This window comes from Sardina pilchardus, chromosome 1, assembly GCF_963854185.1.
Source record: "Sardina pilchardus chromosome 1, fSarPil1.1, whole genome shotgun sequence".
In the NCBI taxonomy this organism is placed as follows: domain Eukaryota; kingdom Metazoa; phylum Chordata; class Actinopteri; order Clupeiformes; family Clupeidae; genus Sardina; species Sardina pilchardus.
In genome coordinates, this window is record NC_084994.1 from 25,728,380 (window position 1) to 25,747,496 (window position 19,117).

At 41.9% G+C, this 19,117-nt stretch overlaps 1 protein-coding gene across 5 annotated transcripts in view; it reads right to left on the bottom strand.

Annotated features, from left to right (window-relative positions):
- The window catches only part of LOC134086902 (NACHT, LRR and PYD domains-containing protein 12-like), a 103,761-nt gene that overhangs the window by 4,866 nt on the left and 79,778 nt on the right, over positions 1–19,117 (bottom strand). For 4 of the 5 annotated variants that reach the window (XM_062540112.1, XM_062540119.1, XM_062540127.1 and 1 more), the window contains 12 exons: positions 15,207–16,824; positions 14,063–14,239; positions 13,637–13,810; positions 11,107–11,277; positions 10,747–10,917; positions 8,322–8,492; positions 7,874–8,044; positions 7,511–7,681; positions 6,963–7,133; positions 6,666–6,836; positions 5,465–5,635; positions 4,948–4,973 (listed from right to left, as the gene is read on the bottom strand). In XM_062540112.1, the coding sequence (XP_062396096.1) occupies positions 4,948–4,973; positions 5,465–5,635; positions 6,666–6,836; positions 6,963–7,133; positions 7,511–7,681; positions 7,874–8,044; positions 8,322–8,492; positions 10,747–10,917; positions 11,107–11,277; positions 13,637–13,810; positions 14,063–14,239; positions 15,207–16,824 (3,363 nt within the window). The remainder of the gene's footprint in view (positions 1–4,947; positions 4,974–5,464; positions 5,636–6,665; positions 6,837–6,962; positions 7,134–7,510; positions 7,682–7,873; positions 8,045–8,321; positions 8,493–10,746; positions 10,918–11,106; positions 11,278–13,636; positions 13,811–14,062; positions 14,240–15,206; positions 16,825–19,117) is intronic. The other variant, XM_062540096.1, reaches the window with a different exon arrangement.

The window sequence follows — 19,117 nt, forward strand, 5'->3', positions numbered from 1 at the left end:
AGACTACAGGCAAAACAAAAGGAGGTGGTGTCTGTTTTTCATAAACAAGTGTTGATGCATAAATATAGAAAAGATCTGACCCTTGACCACTGCTACACCCCACTGAAAGACTCATACAGGTCTGTATCACACACACACTTTGGTAAATCGGACCATTTGTCGGTGCTCCTGCTGCCGGCCTACACACTGAAGCTAAAGTGTGAGCAACCAGCAGTGAGTGAAGTTCAGTGCTGCTCTGCAGAACACGAGTCTGATCTTCAGGACTGCTTTGTCACAACTGACTGGTCTGTGTTCAAAGACTCCTCGGCGGAGCTGGACGAGTACGCCGATTTGGTGACGGACTACATCAGGTCCTGCATGGATTTGTGTGTGCCTTCCCATACCATCCGATCCTTTCCCAACCAGAAGCCCTGGGTAAACAATGCTGTTTGCCTGAGCCTGAGGGAGAGGACCATGTTATGTACAACGACCTGGTCAGGTATAAGAACTCAAGGTACACGCTAAGAAGGGCAATAACTAGAAAACAGTAATGAATGAGTTGGAGCTCAGCGACTGTGACTCCCGTTGTCTATGGAAAGGACTGCATGCGATCACAGACTACAAAGCGACACCAGCTCTTACGGACAGCCCCGCCTCTATTCCAGATGAGCTAAATAAATTATATGCTTGGTTTGAGTCTCGTGACTTTAACCCAGTGGATGAAGGTGTGCTTCCAGTAGGAGGAGACATCTTACTGGTGTCTGAGGCTGAGGTCAGCAAAACGTTTAAAACGGCTTAAAATTCACAAAGCTGATGGCATCCTGCCTTGTGTCATTAAGACCTGCGCCACTCAGCTGTCTCATGTCTACACTGACATCTTCAACTTGTCCCTGTCCTGATGCACTGTGCCTTTGCGTTTCAAAAAGACGATGATTGTGTCAGTGCCCAAGACTCCGACCCATGGCCCTAACCTCTGTGGTGATGAAGTGCCTGGAGAGACTGGTTGTAGCCTACATCACTACACCTCCCTGCTTTCCTGGACCAACTTCAGTTTGCATACAAGCACAACAGATCTGTGGATGAAGCCATCTCCATCACCTTGCATACTGTCCTAGTTCTCCTGTACAAGACAAACACCTGTCAGGATGCTTTCATTGACTACAGCTCTGCCTTTAACACTGTTGTGCCATCAAGAGACCTGGGTCTGAGCAGCCTCTACACGCTGTCAGAGGAGGGCTGAGTCCATCATCAAGGATGCCAGCCACCCAGCTCACTCCCTATTCTCTCTTCTTCCCTCTGGTGCTACCAGAGCATGCACACGCACACACACACACACACACACACACACACACATAGAAATAGAAACAGAGTAAGCAGCAAACACAGTGAGTGTGCATGCCAGTGTGTGTGTGTGTGTGTGTGTGTAGGTGGGGGGGGGATCTACTTAATAAGGAACACACACACACAAACACACACACACACACACACACAAACACTAGAGCCCACACTGACACACACACACAAACACACACACACACACACACACACACACACACACGCAAACACTAGAGCCACACACACACACACACACACACACACACACACACACACACACACACACACACACACACACACACACACACACACACACACACACACACACACAGTCTTGCTTGCGGTCTTATGTATGTACAGTAGAGTTGTCTTACATATTTTAGTGTGTGTGTGTGTGTGTGTGTGTGTGTGTGTGTGTGGGTACAGTATATGGCTGTATGATGTGTGCATGTATGTATAATATGGCTATGTGTGGTACTGTACAGTCTTGTATTGTCCCATATAGCGTTGTCTCTCCTGTTCCTACTCCTCTTATTTATTGCCATCCTGTGTTTATTTACCCCTTTTGTCCTTGTACTACTGCAACTGTGGCATTAGAATTTCATTGTACTGCAAAGTATATGCAACAGTACATCTTCAAACTTAAAACAAACACACTGATACACAAACAGGAAAACACACACGCGCACACACACACGCAAATGCACAGAAAAACACAGCCATGCACGTACGCAGCATGCACACACACGCTGCACACTCTCACAATCACAAATACTCTCACCCAACAGACACAAATACACAGGAAAACCCACACACACTCACACAGACAAAGTCATTAAAGCACCTATTGACATATGTGATTCTCATGACTGTGAGATCAGGTCAAATGTTACCAGACATCAGAAACTTTATCAGTTATGTGGGTATGACAACATGGGGCAGGACTAAATTGTTGGAGCAATAGGCAAACAGTATTCAGAGTCAGGCTCTTCAGTTGTTCACTACCAGCTGTATGAACTGGGAGAAGACTTGATGATGACAGGACTTTGCATTCACTGGCATGAAGCTCTGCAGGTAGCACAGAGGAGCAGGAAACCCACAGGATAGTTTATTAGCCATGATAGTCCAGCACCAAAGAGTCTAACTGGACATCGCTACCTTGTAGTGGTCAACAGGTAGAGATTGGCAAACAATGAAGAAATGTATTTTCATATTGGCCACCAGACACAGACAGACTGACAGACTTCACCTCTGTATTCAACAGCATCATCCAGGCCCTGCTACAGGACAAGCTCTCCCAGCTGAGTGTGCCTGACTCCACCTGCAGATGGATCACAGACTTCCTGTCTGACAGGAAGCAGCAGGAGAAGCTGGGAAAGCCCACCTCCAACCCGCTAACCATCAGCAGTGGTTCCCCACAAGGCTGTGTTCTCTCCCCTCTACTCTTCTCCCTTGTGGACTTCAGGAAGAGCCCAGCCTCACCTGCCCCCATCACCCTGTCTGGCTCCCCAGTTAGCACAGTGGAGTCCTTCTGCTTCCTGGGCACCAGAATCACCCAGGACCTGACATGGGAGCTGAACATGAGCTCCAGAACAAAGAAGGCTCAGCAGAGGATGTTCAACCTGCCAAAGCACATTATGGTGCACTTTTACACTGCCATCATTAAGTCCATCCTAACCTGCTCTATCACTACCTGGTGTGCTGCATCCACTGCCCCACACACACACACACACACACACACACACACACACACACACACACACACACACACACACACACACACACACACACACACACACACACAGGGGCACAAACACACAAACACGGGGGCACGCACACACAAGCACACGCACACACACACACACACACACACACACACTGTTGCGCCTTTTTCACGTTGTGTGTGTGTCTGTGTGTGAAATCAGGTCCAGCTGATTGCCAATCAGGGCGTCACACGGGAGTCCCGATCAGACCCGTCAATTCGCGCATAAAAGCGACCTGAACCTGTGAGAAGGGTGTTGGGTGCGCTATGCTGAAGTGCCAGTGTGAGAGGCTGCGCAAATTGAAGCCAGAGACGCCACAGCAGCGCTTAAAGGACTGAATCATGCCAATTAGTCTTTTTCTTGTTTTCCCTTTTTTGTATATAGTTCAAAATAAATCTTTTGAAGAGCATTTTCTTGTCCGCAATTTGGAATTCCACCACACACACACACACACACAGGCATACACACACAGACAAGGGCATACACACACAGACAGGCGCACACACACACACACACACACACACACACACACACACACACACACATGGGGGCACACACATGCACACACAAACAGGGCACACGCACACATACACACAAACACACACACACACACACTGTGATCTGCCATCACTCCATGACCTGCATGACTCCAGGACCCTGAGGTCATCCCTTAGTTCTGCTGCTACAAGCCTATAGGCTGCCAGGGGCCTCTCATGTGTCATGCTGTACAAGCTCTCCTTCCTCCTGTCTCTGCCATCTCTCTGATGTCTGGCTACTGTAACACGCAAACATGTCAATCTGTCTAACTCGTCTCTGTTCTCTCTCTCCCTATAGTAGGACCATGGCTTAAACTGCTCTCCACCATTAGAACTTATACACTACCTAACAAGTCTGCTGTTACTTTGAATTTAAAACATATACTACATGAGTTTGAATAGTACAGGAGCTGGAATCAAAATTAAAAAATAAAGGCATTCATAATGATATTTCTCAGGTATGTCAGGTCCATAAGTCAAGAACAACACAGACAATAAATATCTAAGGCAATTTAGATTAATATACTACACATTCAATTTGGCGGTATGGCTCTGTTCAGAGGAGTACCCAGACCTTTCATGAGCACCAAGAAAGAGCAGAGAGTCTGGGGACAGCAGCAGTATTAGGGGGCACTCACACAGTTGCAGACTGAGCGAGCTAAACTATTCCCCCATATGAACAGAGCGGCAACTATGACATAAACCTATGCCATGTTATACACGACAGGGTGGAGCAGGGGAGGAGGTGGGTTGCATAAAGCGAGCAGCAAGCGTTAGGAACAACTAAGCAGCTTTAAATAAGGCGCCCTGTTTGGATGTAGCCATTTAGAAGCGAGGGGAGTTGACCAGCTGATGTGCTGACGCCCACAGCGGTTAGCAGCGTCTTGACTACTTGCCTGCCAGAACTGACGCTGACGCTCAATTTTCCCATTGAAATAATAATCCATTAATAATCCAACAAAAAACATTGCTCTCTTCTCTATCTTCTCATTCTATTCTTTTCTTCCACTCTAACTTGAGACTCTCCACATGTTAATCTGTCTCTGTTCTCAGGGGCCTCTCATGTGTCATGCCGTACTAGTTCTCCTTCTTTCTTTGTCTGCCATCTCTCTGATGTCTGGCTACTGTAACATGCCAACATGTCAATCTCTCTGTTCTCTCTCTGTCACTATGATTCAGTGTGTTTCTGCAGGACACCACAGACCCCCACACATGCTCTAAAAGCCTTTCACATGCAGTGGTGGCCTACGCCACAGTGACATAGCTGCTCAATAAAGAACACTTCAACATCATTAGCATAACAGTACAACACTCAACAGTAGATCAACACTTACATTTTCTCAGTTCTCCACGGGCATGTCTTTAAAGGAGAGAGAAAGAGAGAGAGAGAGAGAGAGAGAGAGAGAGAGAGGGAGAGAAAAATCAGAATAACAGAACATAGTGCTCCACTCTGTGATCGTCAGCAGCATGTGAAATGTTCTTATTTTAAGAGTTTTAGAATAAAATAAATCTATTCATGTTGTAGCAGAAGTAAATTCTACCATCACTAGTAGACAAAAGTCTTCACCAACTTGAATGTTTGAAATGGCTACACGATAAAGTTGTGTTATAAGAGCAAGCCACACAAAGCCTTGTTGTCAGTGACTTAGCAGGCGCAGATGGTTCAGAGTACATCATAGACCCCATTAGTCATCTAACTCTAAACAAATAATGAAACTGATGAAATTGCATTACCACTCAACACACTTCTCACCCATATGTACTGGTAAGTAGACTGTTATTAGACCAATAAGTCCTTTAAAGACACTGTTTAAAAGCCTAGGGAGAAAAAAAGGAAAGTCAAACACAAACCTCAATATCTGTAGCTTACAGTTGATGTCACCCTTCAATGCACTTGAAAGATGAACTCCAGCGATGTTTAAGTGATTGCCACTCAGGTCCAGTTCTGTCAGAGAGACCATGTGCTGCACAGCAGAGGCTACAACCTCACAGGATTCCTCTGGCAGTTTACAACCAGCAAGTCTGCACAGAGTGACAAAGACAGAGTGCAAAAGGCAGATAGGAATGATGTCATTTAATTTAACCATGTGTATAATCACAATGTTGTTAAAGTCCATTTCAATTAATAATGTTAGGATTAGGGATGGGCAATACAGACTTACAACTATACCACAATATGTCATGATTTTTGGTGATGACCATATTAATGATGGTATGGAAATATTAATCAAAGTCATGTCGGCTTACAGTCTTAACAGAACAGTGCAAACACAAAAAATAAAACTTGATTCTGACCATCATCAGCAATGAACTCTTTTTTCCTGGTCTACACTTTGAACTCAAGCTATCAAGAACGCAGCTATCAAAATATACATGTACCTCTGACATATTTATGAATATGAACACTATTCTAGTTCCTTTCTACATTGTGTAGTTTCACTCAGCACACCAGGAACATAACAGAGAAAACATGTAGGAAAACATCTAAATTGTGTAAGACGAGGTGCCCTGCATTCTGGACATGAATGTGTCTGGCTTTGAACACAGGAGCCCCCTTACCAAAGCATCAGAGTATTTAGCTGTGTATCAAATAACCATCTCATACCAGGAGAATGAGTCCTCAACACACTAGCCCCTTACCCTTACTGTACCTGTGTGGCATCTAAACTCAGCCCATACCAGGAAACTGGGAGAGAAAACTTTATCTGGCTTAAGGTGTACTCACACTCACACTATGCCATCCGTACCATCCTCGAGTATGTTTGACCCACAGTCCAGTTTGTGATCGCCTATGCGCCTGTAAGCCTATGCAAAGATTCTACAGCACAGCTGCTCAACCATGTCTGGGTACAGTTTGATAATATGCAGTTCGAGTGCGGACTAAGAACGGGAGAGAACCGTGTCCAGTGTGAGCACACCCTTAGTCTGGTCTTCTACACACTAACCCCTTACCGTATCTACAATGCCTTCACAGTGTAGCAAATAAACAGCCCATATCTGAATGACACACTTCAGGGACAATATTAAAACCAAAAGAAAGTCAAAACCCAACCTTAATATCTGCAGTTTACAGTTGGAGTGACTTATCCCAGCACTCAGAAGCTGAACTGCAGTGATGTTCATGTGAATGCCACTCAGGTCCAGTTCTGTCAGAGAGACCACGTGCTGCACAGCAGATGCTACAACCTCACAGGATTCGTCTGTCAGTTTACAACTAGCAAGCCTGCAAAAGAGAAAAATAGTGTAGACAACATGCTTCTTATTATTGGCAACAACATGAGTCGAGATAGAGATTAGGTAACCCAAGCTCTTACAAGAGGGGTGATGGTTTTCACTCAATCACACCAACCTGAGTGTTTCCATCTTACAGTGGGGATTCAGCGTTCCAGAGCTCAGCTTTCCTCCACAATCCCCCAGAGTATTCTTACTCAAGTCCAAATCTCTCAGGTGGGAGTTTACTGACTGCAGGGCAAAGGCCAAAATACCTCCAGACTTCTCAGTGAGTCCACAGCCAACAAGTCTGTAAAGCACAATCAATATGTTAGAAGAAGTAGGGGGATACCCATCAAAGTACATAACACCAATGAGGAGCCAAACCCTGTTCAATGACCGCCATGTTACAGATTACAAAACCGAACTCAGAAACAGGGGACATGTTGGGAACCATGAACATGGATTAGGAAATAAAGGGAACAGGTTCATAAACTCTTATGTTTTGCTATACAATAATAAGCTTTTAGTAAAATAACAATCTTGACCGTAAACTTATTTCATCCAAAATGTTCTCTTAAAGTACAATTGACATGATGATTAAGAAAAAGGTCAGAATAAAACATAAAAATGCAATACATCGCTGAAGACTCTTTCTACTGGTAAATAAATGTATATTTATTCAACCTCAGTGTCTCCAGTTTGCACTTTGGACTCTGTAGAGAAGAGAGCAGCTTTTCTTCGGACACCTTCAGGTCATTCTGACTCAGGTCCAGCTCCCTTAAGGGGGAGTTTGCAGACTGCAGAGCCAAGATCACAATCTCACAGGACTTCTCTGTTAGCTTACAGTCAGCAAGTCTGCAAGAGAGGCAAAAATGTGTAAAAAGTTAATGCGTCATGTTTTCAATTTAGTAAGAGTGAGAGAGGAAAATAATATAACTGCCCCATATATAGTAGGAATCAGGTCTAAAGCAACACTACTGTATAAGGGGATAAGAGGAGAGGAGATGAACAAAAAATCACAAAATGGGAAGAGAGTCAAACACCAACCTTAATGTCTGCAGTTCACAGCTAGGGCTGCATATCCCTGCATTCAGAAGCTGAATTCCAGTGATGTTCATGTGATTGCCACTCAGGTCCAGCTCTGTCAGGGAGACCATGTGCTTCACAGCAAAGGCTACAACCTCACAGGGTTTCTCTGACAGTTTACAACCAGCAAGTCTGTAAAGGCAATACAGTGTGATTTAACTCTCCTGGTGGTGTTACAGTAACTCGGCTGGGTAAACCTGCCAGATCTGCTGGTGATTTGGATTTCGTCCTGCAGCTCAGGCTGAAAACATGTACATCTATCTTTCCTGCTTCCTGTCCACATCGTCTGGGTCCAATCACAAACTAGTCATTTGAACTATGCCCATTGATCATGCCTCTTGTGCTGTAGAAATAAAGTGCAGACTCCCCAGATTAATGTTCCATCTCAAAAGATTGTAGTAATACCAACCTGAGTGTTTTTATCTTACAGTGTGGATTCAGCGTTCCAGAGCTCAGCTTTCCTCCACAATCCCCCAGAGTATTCTTACTCAAGTCCAGCTCTCTCAGGTGGGAGTTTACTGACTGCAGGGCAAAGGCCAAAATATCACCAGACTTCTCAGTGAGTCCACAGCCAACAAGTCTGTAAAGCACAATCAATATGTTAGAATAAGTAGGGGAATGCCCATCAAAGTACATAACACCAATGGGGAGCCAAACCCTGTTCAATGGCCGCCATGTTACAGATTACAAAACAGAACTCAGTAACAGGGAACATGTTGGGAACCATGCCCATTGATTGTAAACAAAGGAACAGGTTCATAAACTGTGTGTGGATTAATAATCCAAGGGGACACTCTGTCCTCTGTCTGGACAAACCCCATTATGACACGACTCTGAGGCTTTGGCATTCTGTCCAGCTGATGCTTCTGCTGCTGTGGACATGCAGGAAGAGAGCCTGCCACAGACAGCTATAGGCTCTAGGAAGAGGGATGCTGGGCGACTAGACAGGCTGGTAAGGAAGGCTGGCTCTGTTGTGGGAGCTGATCTGGAGTGCATCACTTCAGTATCGGACAAAAGGACCCTGAACAAGCTACACAGTATTCTGGACAATGACTGTCATCCACTCTACAGCACTATCATACAGCAGAAGAGCTTGATCAGCTGGAGACTACGCTCCATGACATGCACAACAGACAGACTGAGGAAGTCATTTGTACCCAGGGCCATACAACTCTACAATGCTTCACTGAAGGGAAAAGGAGAGTTGGACTTCTATGCATAGTACTTTAAATCTGCACCTCCACCCTCTTATACACTTACATGGCATGGCTTACAGTACATGTCTACCCTCTTTTTGTCCATATTTTTGACCAATGACTAATGTCTGCACCCATATCTAACTATCCTTGCACTGCTGATTTAACTCTTATATTACTATGTTAGGTTTATTTTAATTGTCCATATATTTATACTAGTACTGTTATTATCATTACTATGCTTACATTTTGTACTGTACATATTTATTGCTGGTCACTAGAATTTAATCTTGCACTGTTGGACTTACTATGCTTACATTTTGTACTGTACATATTTATTGCTGGTCTCTAGAATTGAATCTTGCACTATTGGACTTGCACTACCAACTTGACACACACCTCATACTGGATCACAGTACCAATCCTCAGTACATTCATGCACATCTTATCTGTAGTATTTTACTGCTCCTTTAGTCATGTTGATTTGTTGATTTGCTTTGTATTTTCCTGTTTACATTGTATTGTATGTTGTGTGTGGTGTCTTAAGCTGCTGGGACCTTGAATTTCCCCTTGGGGATCAATAAAGTATCTATCTATCTATCTATCTATCTAAATACAAACTAAATGTGCCACACAGCAGTCTCTCCCTCCGTCGGCCTCTAAATGGGGCTGTGGAGGCAGGTAACTCATAACTCCAGAAGAATAAGATAAAGAGTTCAGAATGCAAACCCCTCTAAATCCGGCAGACCACTTCTTTAAATGAGCATTTTTTAACCGGCTCCTGTAGGTTTTTGCCTACAAATCTTTAATTCAGATCAGGAATAGAGTGATATTTAGCGGGTTTTGAAGCAAAAATATTCGATTAACACATATTATGTGTGTAGGGCATTCAATCACCATCGTCATCTTTTTTTTTTTTTACGGATGTGGCATTAAGAGCCTTTTCCATTTGAACTATTCAGATATTCCATAATTACAGAATATTATCACAATATTTCTACTAAATTGATTGCCTATTGTGTAGAGTGAGCCAAATTAAACATCAGGAAATGTGAGAAAATGTGGCCAAGTGTACGCTAGAGTTCAAAATCATTGCTTCAGATGTTCCTGAGATAGATGAGCTTGAATTGTAGTGCCCCCCATGGGCAGGTTTTCCCAAAACAGGGCGTGTCCAGAGGTTGTTGTGGTGATGTCATCTTTTGTGTGGCATCACAAGACATTGATGATTTAAGCAATACATTTTTGCATTTACATTTTTGACTGGGAGGCACTACACCACAAATGAGTGTTTATGGGCTAGGTTTATGGTGCTGCTTGAGACCATCATTCCACAATAATGTCTTCATCTTGGGCACAACGGTTCTTGAGTTACATGGAAACCCGGTCCTATGCTGTTGGGTGGTGGTAGTGTAGTGGTTAAGGAGCTTGGCTAGCATATTGAGTAGCCTGAAAGTTGTTAGTTCAATTCACGGCTTACATCATTGGGCCCTTGAGCAAGGCACTTAACCCCAAGTTGCTCCGAGGACAGTGTAGTCCCTTGTATGTAAGTCACTTTGGACTTTGAAGAACATACATTTTGGGAACGAATAATGTTGTATTCATCTCATAGACAAAATGAAAAGAAAGTCAAATACCAACCTTAATTTCTGCAGTTTACAGTTGGGGCTACATATCCCGGCATTCAGACGCTGAATTCCAGTGATGTTCATGTGATTGTCACTCAGGTCCAGTTCTGTTAGAGACACCATGTGCTGCACAGCAGAGGCTACAACCTCACAGGGTTTCTCTGACAGTTTACAACCAGCAAGTCTGTAAAGGCAATACAGTGTGATTTAGTTCACTTGGTACTGTTGACAACACCAAACAAGGAGGAAAGTGTGTAACACACAAGTAGTTTAAAGATGTCGGGAACTTGTAACGCCTGTAAAACAGAGTAGAGAAAGAAATCAGGTAACAAGCTTACAAGATGGATGATGGTTTTCACCCAGTAATACCAACCTGAGTGTCTCCATCGTACAGTGCGGATTCAGCGTTCCAGAGCCCAGCTTTCCTCCACAATCCCCCAGAGTATTCTTACTCAGGTCCAGCTCTCTCAAGTGGGAGTTTACTGACTGCAGGGCAAAGGCCAAAATATCACCTGATTTCTTAGTCAGTCCACAGCCAACAAGTCTGTAAAGCACAATTGTTATGTTAGAAAAAATAGAGAATGCCCATCAAAGTACATAACACCAATGAGGAGCCAAACCCTGTTCAATGACCGCCATGATACAGATTACAAAACAGAACCATGCACATGGATCAGTGAACAAAGGGAACAAGTTCATAAACTGTGTGTGTAGCTTAATAATCCAAAGGCACGATCTGTCCTTCCAGACACACCCCATGCTGACACGTCCAGTTTATGCTGCCGAGGAGCAGCAAAGTGTGCTTGATCAGCTGCTGTTCTTGTATCTAAGGTGTTAACACAAGCTACAAAAATACTCAGGATATATCTATCACCTTTGACCTGTTCACAGAAACAGATGATGAACTGTAATGGAATGAGACTTTTTGTATCTCATAAGCCATACAGTGAGGACACAACAGAAATGAAAACTAAGCAAAGTAAAAAAGGAGAACGTATGATATTCTCCACCTAGCATCAACCATGCTTATGACTCAGACTCTTTTCAACAGAATGGAACACTGATCAAATTTTGTATTAACATCATCACTACATGTGCCTATTCATAAAGTATAATTATGTTTGAATATAAGAAATTAAATCATGCTTGAACACTTGTGGGTAGACTGTTCGACAAGCTTAGCACCAGACAGAAATCAGAAAAACATACCTTACTCAGAAATATTGTAAGGGAACAATACACAGAAAACAAGTGTAACTGTTGCAGACAATAAAGTATTCTGTTGGGGTCATAGCACGGTCAGATCACCTGACAGTCTGAAAGCTACGGAGCCCGGGAAGGGTCAGATGGGTGAATATTTTGTGCACTTTTGCGTTCCCTCGCAATTCTATTTGTGTTCCCTCGCCATACTTTTGCGTTCCCTCGCAATACTTTTTGCGTTCCCTCGCAATACATTTTGCGTTCCCTCACAATACTTTTTGCGTTACCTTGCAATACAATTGCGTTCCCTCACAATAACTTTTGCGTTCCCTCGCAATAACTTGTAGCCTAGGTGTATGCCCTTTAAGCCGCATGTTCCGTTTGCGGAGTGGGAGGGGTAGAGAGGGAGCGAGGGTGTGTGTGTGAGATTGGAGTGGGAGAGAGAGGCATGTTACAGGGACCTGAGCGATGTGAATGTAGGCTATATTATAAAGATCACGAAATAAATCCTCGGATCCAAACCACTGTGCAAGTCATTAACCTGCTGCTGTTGTGAAGGAACATTGGGCTCCGTACAGTAGGCAAGCCTAGGCTATGTCAGGTTAATGCGCTGTCAATTCTCATGCTGCGCCGAAACAAGCCGTTTTTCTTTAACAGACGTGTCAGAGTTTTCATGCTTATAACCAAATTATGTCTCACAGACAAATCCGCCAGTATATTGCTGTATGTGAGCCCCAGGTTAAAGTAAAACTTAATAATGTCCAGATTATCCATGAGATGAACTGCAGTCCATGTAAACCTGTATGGTAGGCTGATGTACGGAGCCCAAGTTGACAGGAACACATACAAGTTATTGCGAAGGAAACGCAAAAAGTATTGCGAGGGAAAGCAAAAAAAATATTCACCAACTTGACCCTTCCCGGGGTCCGTAGAAAGCTTTGTAAAGAAAAAGGTAATAAAACTGCCAATCAGTCAGGAAGTCCCCCCTCACATGTGTTGGAGGCAGCTACAAATACTGCAGGTTTGGGGGGACGGGTACGTTTTTCCCTCCTTCTGTCCAACAGAAGAGGGAGCTCACTGACTGCATTGAGAAAACCACTTGGCATAATTGTGACATGTTGGCTGAGGTGTTTTAGCCGTACAAAATAAATGTTTTACTAAATTCCAATTGGTACATTAGGTGCATAATACAGTATGTGCATATTTCTTGGCTAGTCGGTAAGAGTTTTGAAGTTTTGATTATTCTAAAACCTTTTATTGAATAATAACACCGAAACATTCCTTATGGCCTGTACAAACTACACAATAATCATGTGTTGTCTGTACAGGCCATTAGTGATTTCACAGAATGAAGTCATAGCTTAGAATCATTTTTAATTATGAACACTGATATAGTGCTCATGCTTGTTGGGAAATGATCATACAAATTATTCTAATGATTTACGATCACATTATATTGTGCATACATAATTCTAAATAACTATGATCTTCACAGAAGGTGTTACCTAAACCCTTTTACTAACACTAGATATTTACCAATCTTTATTCTTATAAACTTCACTTATACAAAGCAGAACATATTTGTACATAAACACAACATCAGCTGTGCCTCTTTCCTGCTTCCCCCCCCCCTCCCCCCCGTCTGTTTCAAATAAACTGAATTACTATTACGTCTATTACAGTGTATATGGCTCATAGCTGACCTCAGTATCTCCAACTTGCACTGTGGATCTCTTAGTCCCACACAGAGCAGCTCTACTCCTTCATCCTGCAGGTCATTGTTACTCATGTCCAGCTCTCTCAGATGGGAAGGTGTCCTTTGTAGCACTGATGCTAACAGTTCACCACTTGCTTTAGTGAGATGACACTGATTCAGCCTGTTAAAAAAAACATACATGAAGACAGCTACTGTAATGCAGGTGTCCCTTTTTAGTGTAGATGCCGATTTAGCCTGTTGAGGTTGGTTCTGCTTGTCCACCTATCTTACTGGTATATTATTACAATTATAATACCACATATAATCATTCATATTCATACACACTAATCAACACCTGGTGCTGAGAAATGAACATTTCAGCCAGTTGGTTCAGCGCCTACATTATCATTAATGTTAACAAGGCTTTACCCACCAAACTCTCCTTGAGACCATCACTACAGGAAGCATTCTGTGGAGCCCTTCCTCTGATCTCAGGTATTTCTTCAGATCAAACTCCTCCATGTCTGTAGCCGACATGAGCATCAGATAAGCCAGAGCTGAACACTGGGCTGGAGTCAGGTTCTTATTCTTGTCTGCTGAGTTTATGTACCTGGGTATCATTTAAGACAACATGCCAATTATACATGGGTAAACATTATTCAGAACCCTATTGTTAGCTGCTTAATACAGTACTTCACTGCTTTAATTCAAAACAAAGTTCAGAACATTAAAGCAACACAAATTAATCAGCAGTATCTTTTTTTCTTTAGAATCAAAGCAAATGTAGTACTCAGTACACATGAAAAATATTCTGAGAGATGAAGTTAATACTTGATACCATAAGTAATTCAGAGTCTACGGATTGTTGGGTATTAATTAGATCTCAGAAAATATTGCTGTACATTGTGCAAGGAACTATCTACCATGGTATGTTATTGAGACTTTACCCAAAACTAATTTACTCTAACATACAATTTATTATACTGACCAATGAGTAGGACTGCAGTCAATTAAAAAATATATTTTTACATTTTGTGAATAAATACCAAATCATTAAAATGAAGATCGAGTAGTAGGCCTACTGATTTCAGTAGAGGTAGAACAGATTCCTTTTTTAACACCCTTCCCTATGGGTTCCTAAATTAAACACTTGTCTCCAAGTGCAAATTGAGCCAAAGCATGATTTACTTCTGTGTGGATGATTGTTTTGTCATTTGCCATACCATATTATTTTGGGTGTCAAAATAATAAACATTTTAATCAACTGAACACTTCCAGATCTATGCATTAATCCTAGTAGCCTGAAGCATTTGATTTGCAGAGCATACAACAGTATTTTAAAAGGCCTGTCAATGTGTTTTTAGAATGTTCCCACCACTCTCACGTATGGTGTTGATTAGTGTGGAAGGTTGCTGTACTCGCTCCATGAATGGATCGCTTCAGTTACATGCCCGGTGTAGCTTAGCTGTAATACTGGACTGATTTTGATCAAATGATTTCCTTCAACATCATGATCTTCTACTCTACTTATGCTCTTTGCCAAAACCTTCAAATGAAAAATGGTTTGTATTCATTACCCATTGATCTCCTCAACCAGGGAGTTGTCCCCAAGCTCATTCAAACAGTGGAAGAGGTTGATGGTTCGTTCTGATGAGTTGTCTCTCTTGATCACTTCTTTGATGTATTGAACTGTGTTTGTGATACATTTTCCTCTGACAGCTAACTGTGGCAGCACATTATTCAGGGGGGACCTGATTTGAGGCTCCAACATTGGTGCAAAGCCAAGGAGGAAGCGGACAAAAAGATCCAAATGTCCATTCTGGCTCTGTAGGGCCTTGTCCACAGCAAGCTGGTAAAGGTCAGACCTTGAGCGTGGAGAGAGCCAGTTAATTGTCTTCCTCCATGTTTTGGGGAGACGATTTCCCAAATGACAAGTTGCATTTTTGTGAAGGACATAAAGAGCTGCCAAGTACTCCTGTACACTTAGATGTACAAAGCTGAATATTTTCTCTTCAGCTGCAGCACTCTCAACATTGTAGATCTGTGTACAAACTCCAGCCTGCAATGCTCCAGACTTGACATTAATACCACAATCTTGCAAGTCCCTCTGATAGAATATCAGGGTGCCTTTCTCCAGATGTGTGAATGCCAGTTTCCCAAGCTTAACAAGCAACTGCCCTTTTTCTTTTGCACTCATCTTCTTGTTACTGTCCAAGTGTTGATTCATTCTTTTCATCTGAGAGACAGTATACAGTGTGTACATTTCCGTCAAAGTTTTGGCTTCTTCTTCTTTGCTCTGATCTCCCAGTATTTCATCTACCACACTGGCTATAATCTGGCAGAATACGGGTATGTGACACATGATGTGGAGGCTTCTATTCTTCTTGATATAAAGAATGAGTTTCTCGGCTTTCTCTTTATTGTTTATGTTCTTCTTAAAGAACTGATCTTTCTGGTCATCACTGAATCCTCGCACTTCTGTCATAAAATTGAAGCACTCTGGGAAAATTGAATCTGGGATCAGACTGGCTGCAGCCGGTCTGGTTGTAACCCAGATGTGTGCAGAGTTCAGTAGTGTTCCTTTAATGAGACTCGTCATGAGGATGTCCACAGACGTCCTCTCATTGAGTTCACTAATGCACTTTTCAAAGTCTAGGTGGAGCCTGCTTTCATCCAGACCATCAAGGACAACAATAATTTTGCATTTAGTGAATTCAGACAATTTTGTCAAATCTTTGAGTTCCGTATAGAATGCAAGAAGTAGTTCAAGAAAAGTGTATTGTTTTTCCATAATCAAGTTCAACTTTCGAAACAGAAGAACAAAGACAAAGTCAATGTCTTGATTTGTTTCTCCATTAGCCCAGTCCATGACAAACTTCTGCACTGCAACTGTTTTCCCCACACCAGCAATCCCCAAAGTCAAAACTTTTCTGGCAAGCCTGTCTGTGAACATGTTTGGCAACTTAACTTGCTTATCTTTTGAGTTTGGTCCTCTCCCAATTTGTTTCATGTTAATTGACGACACTTCATGTGTACTGTTGACCCCACCTGTGCGGCCCTCAACAATGTAAAGGTCAGTATAGATATCGTCCACATTTTTAACTCCATTGTCTTGATGTACTGCAGAAGACTTGGTTCTCAAGTGTGTTTGAAGCTTCTCTTTCAGTATTTTAACTTCCTGTGCTGAACCATGATCTGAAAACAAAAAAAAAACATGCAATGAGAAATATCTGGTTGCAAATGCATATCATACTGTCATCCAAAGATACCATTTTTACTCCCTAGCATGGCATTTATTGTCAAGGTTGCCATTTGTCATTTTATTCCCACCATTCCTGTGGTTAAATCTGCTTTCTTTTTGTTTTCAGTCATTCTGTAAAGCAGAATTATCATTGCAAGAATAAACAGTTACACTTTACTTGAAGGTATCTACTGTACATAAGAGTGACATGAAACTGTCATGAATGTGTAATAAACATTAAAAGCAAGTCATAAACATTTATGACATAACGATTATTGTCTTTAGGTTTTTGTCATGACAAGTTAGGATTAGTGTTCATGTGGCATGTCACTCTTACGTAGATACAGTATCTTCAAGTAGTGTGTGTGTGTAGTGTTACAGGATAAAACAAATATTTTTCCTACTAGTAAAATGGCATTGTGGTAATGCCAGATAGACACTGCGTTTATATAGGATTACATAACTTTTAATGTAACTGATAAATAATGACAGTAGCGGAGTAGCAATTGGAAGGAACAGGAGAATTTCATTGGACCGGGCAGGGGCTGATAACTGTAATTTCAAAAAGAGCATGATATTCCATATAAGCTCTATTCTGTGCCCCCCAGCAGCTGGATGTGCAATCGCAGTCCTTCACTTTCACTCCTCGTGGCCCCTCCCCACAGCCATGGAAATAACTATGAAGACCTGACATGCAGGTATGAGGTACCTATGAGATGGATATGCTGTATGCCCTATACTCACACTATGCACATTGTGTTCTGGCCCGCAAATTAATCAAGGCCCCTCCCTTCTCAGTTGCATCAAGTTAGTGAGAGCTACATTGGTGATGAACAGATGAAGCGGAATTATCCTTCAGGGATAGAAATTACTCTGTTCTTACAGTTTTTTACAATTACGTTGCTACTATTTTCAGAACCTTGATGTCACTTTTCACAACTCACAACCACAAAACTCACAACCAATGATTTAAGTCATGATCATTTTTCAAAACTCTAACCCTTTTCTCAATTGCTTGGATACAACACACATACAACATAGATAATTTGTTCATTCAACAAAAATCACCTGTTCAATATGATACAACGCAACATCAAAGTACTACTATTTCAAAAGGCAATTCACACATTACATTTCAAATGAATGTCTATTCATTTCCTTACAATGATCTAACTATCAATTGATACAACTGCTCAAAATGATAAGTAACTGCATTACTCTTAATGCATAGTTGTATGGAAACAAACACACAATCTTCCATGTTTACTGCAAATGATGGAAGTTTCAAGATACTGTAACGAAATTCTCTGTCACCAATTAGCGTGTAGCATGAACCAATTAGACTACAATATCCATGGATGTAACCTAATATTTTACAATGCTCCATCAGGCTGTTTTTTCTTTTCTATTTCATAGCTAATTATTTTTACTTTAATTCAAATAAACCTATGTTGTGATTGTACTGTAGTGTATTGCATTACAAACTTTGTCCAATGATTTCACTGTGTTGGTATATTCTCTCTAGTACTTTTACAGAGATGTATTTACTGTACTGTACATGTAGTACCATAATGAAACCTGTATCACCTATTTTGTTCTACAATATTTAATGATTGTACGAACAATGACACAATGAAACTATCGGTTGCTTGTGTGTGGGTGATCTAGTTATGTTTCAGTGGTATTTCACAGTAAATTTGTTTTTTTGAACCAATGATTGTGCAAGTGCAAGATTTCTGTGAATGCACAATCCAATGTTTTGAACATTAAACAGCAAGTGTTACAAGTGATAACCGTTTTGAGTTTTGTGTCTAGGGTTTTGAAAGATGACATCAAGGATCTGAAAATAGTAGCAAAGTGATTGTAAAAGACTGTAAAGTGAAAGGCCCCCAAATTGACTAATCATGACATTAAATATGCATACTTGTTTAATAGGGATGCAACGGATCATCATTGATCCGTGATCCGTTCGGATCAGTATCTTCGGTTCGGCACACACATGATCCGCGGATTGATTTATAATAATGATTAATAATAATGTCTGTGTGTTCTTTTGAAGTAACATGCGTGTCCACCAGGCATGCTTCTAGTCCCTCCCTGCTCTGCTCCCCTAGCCTGCCTGCGCGTCTTTTCTGCTCTCACACACGTTATTAGCGGTCATGCCATAACCAGCAATACATGGCTGCTAGTTTAAGTGCTGATGTGGCTGTATAGCAGCAACACAATAATAGCCTAATATCAAGTTCA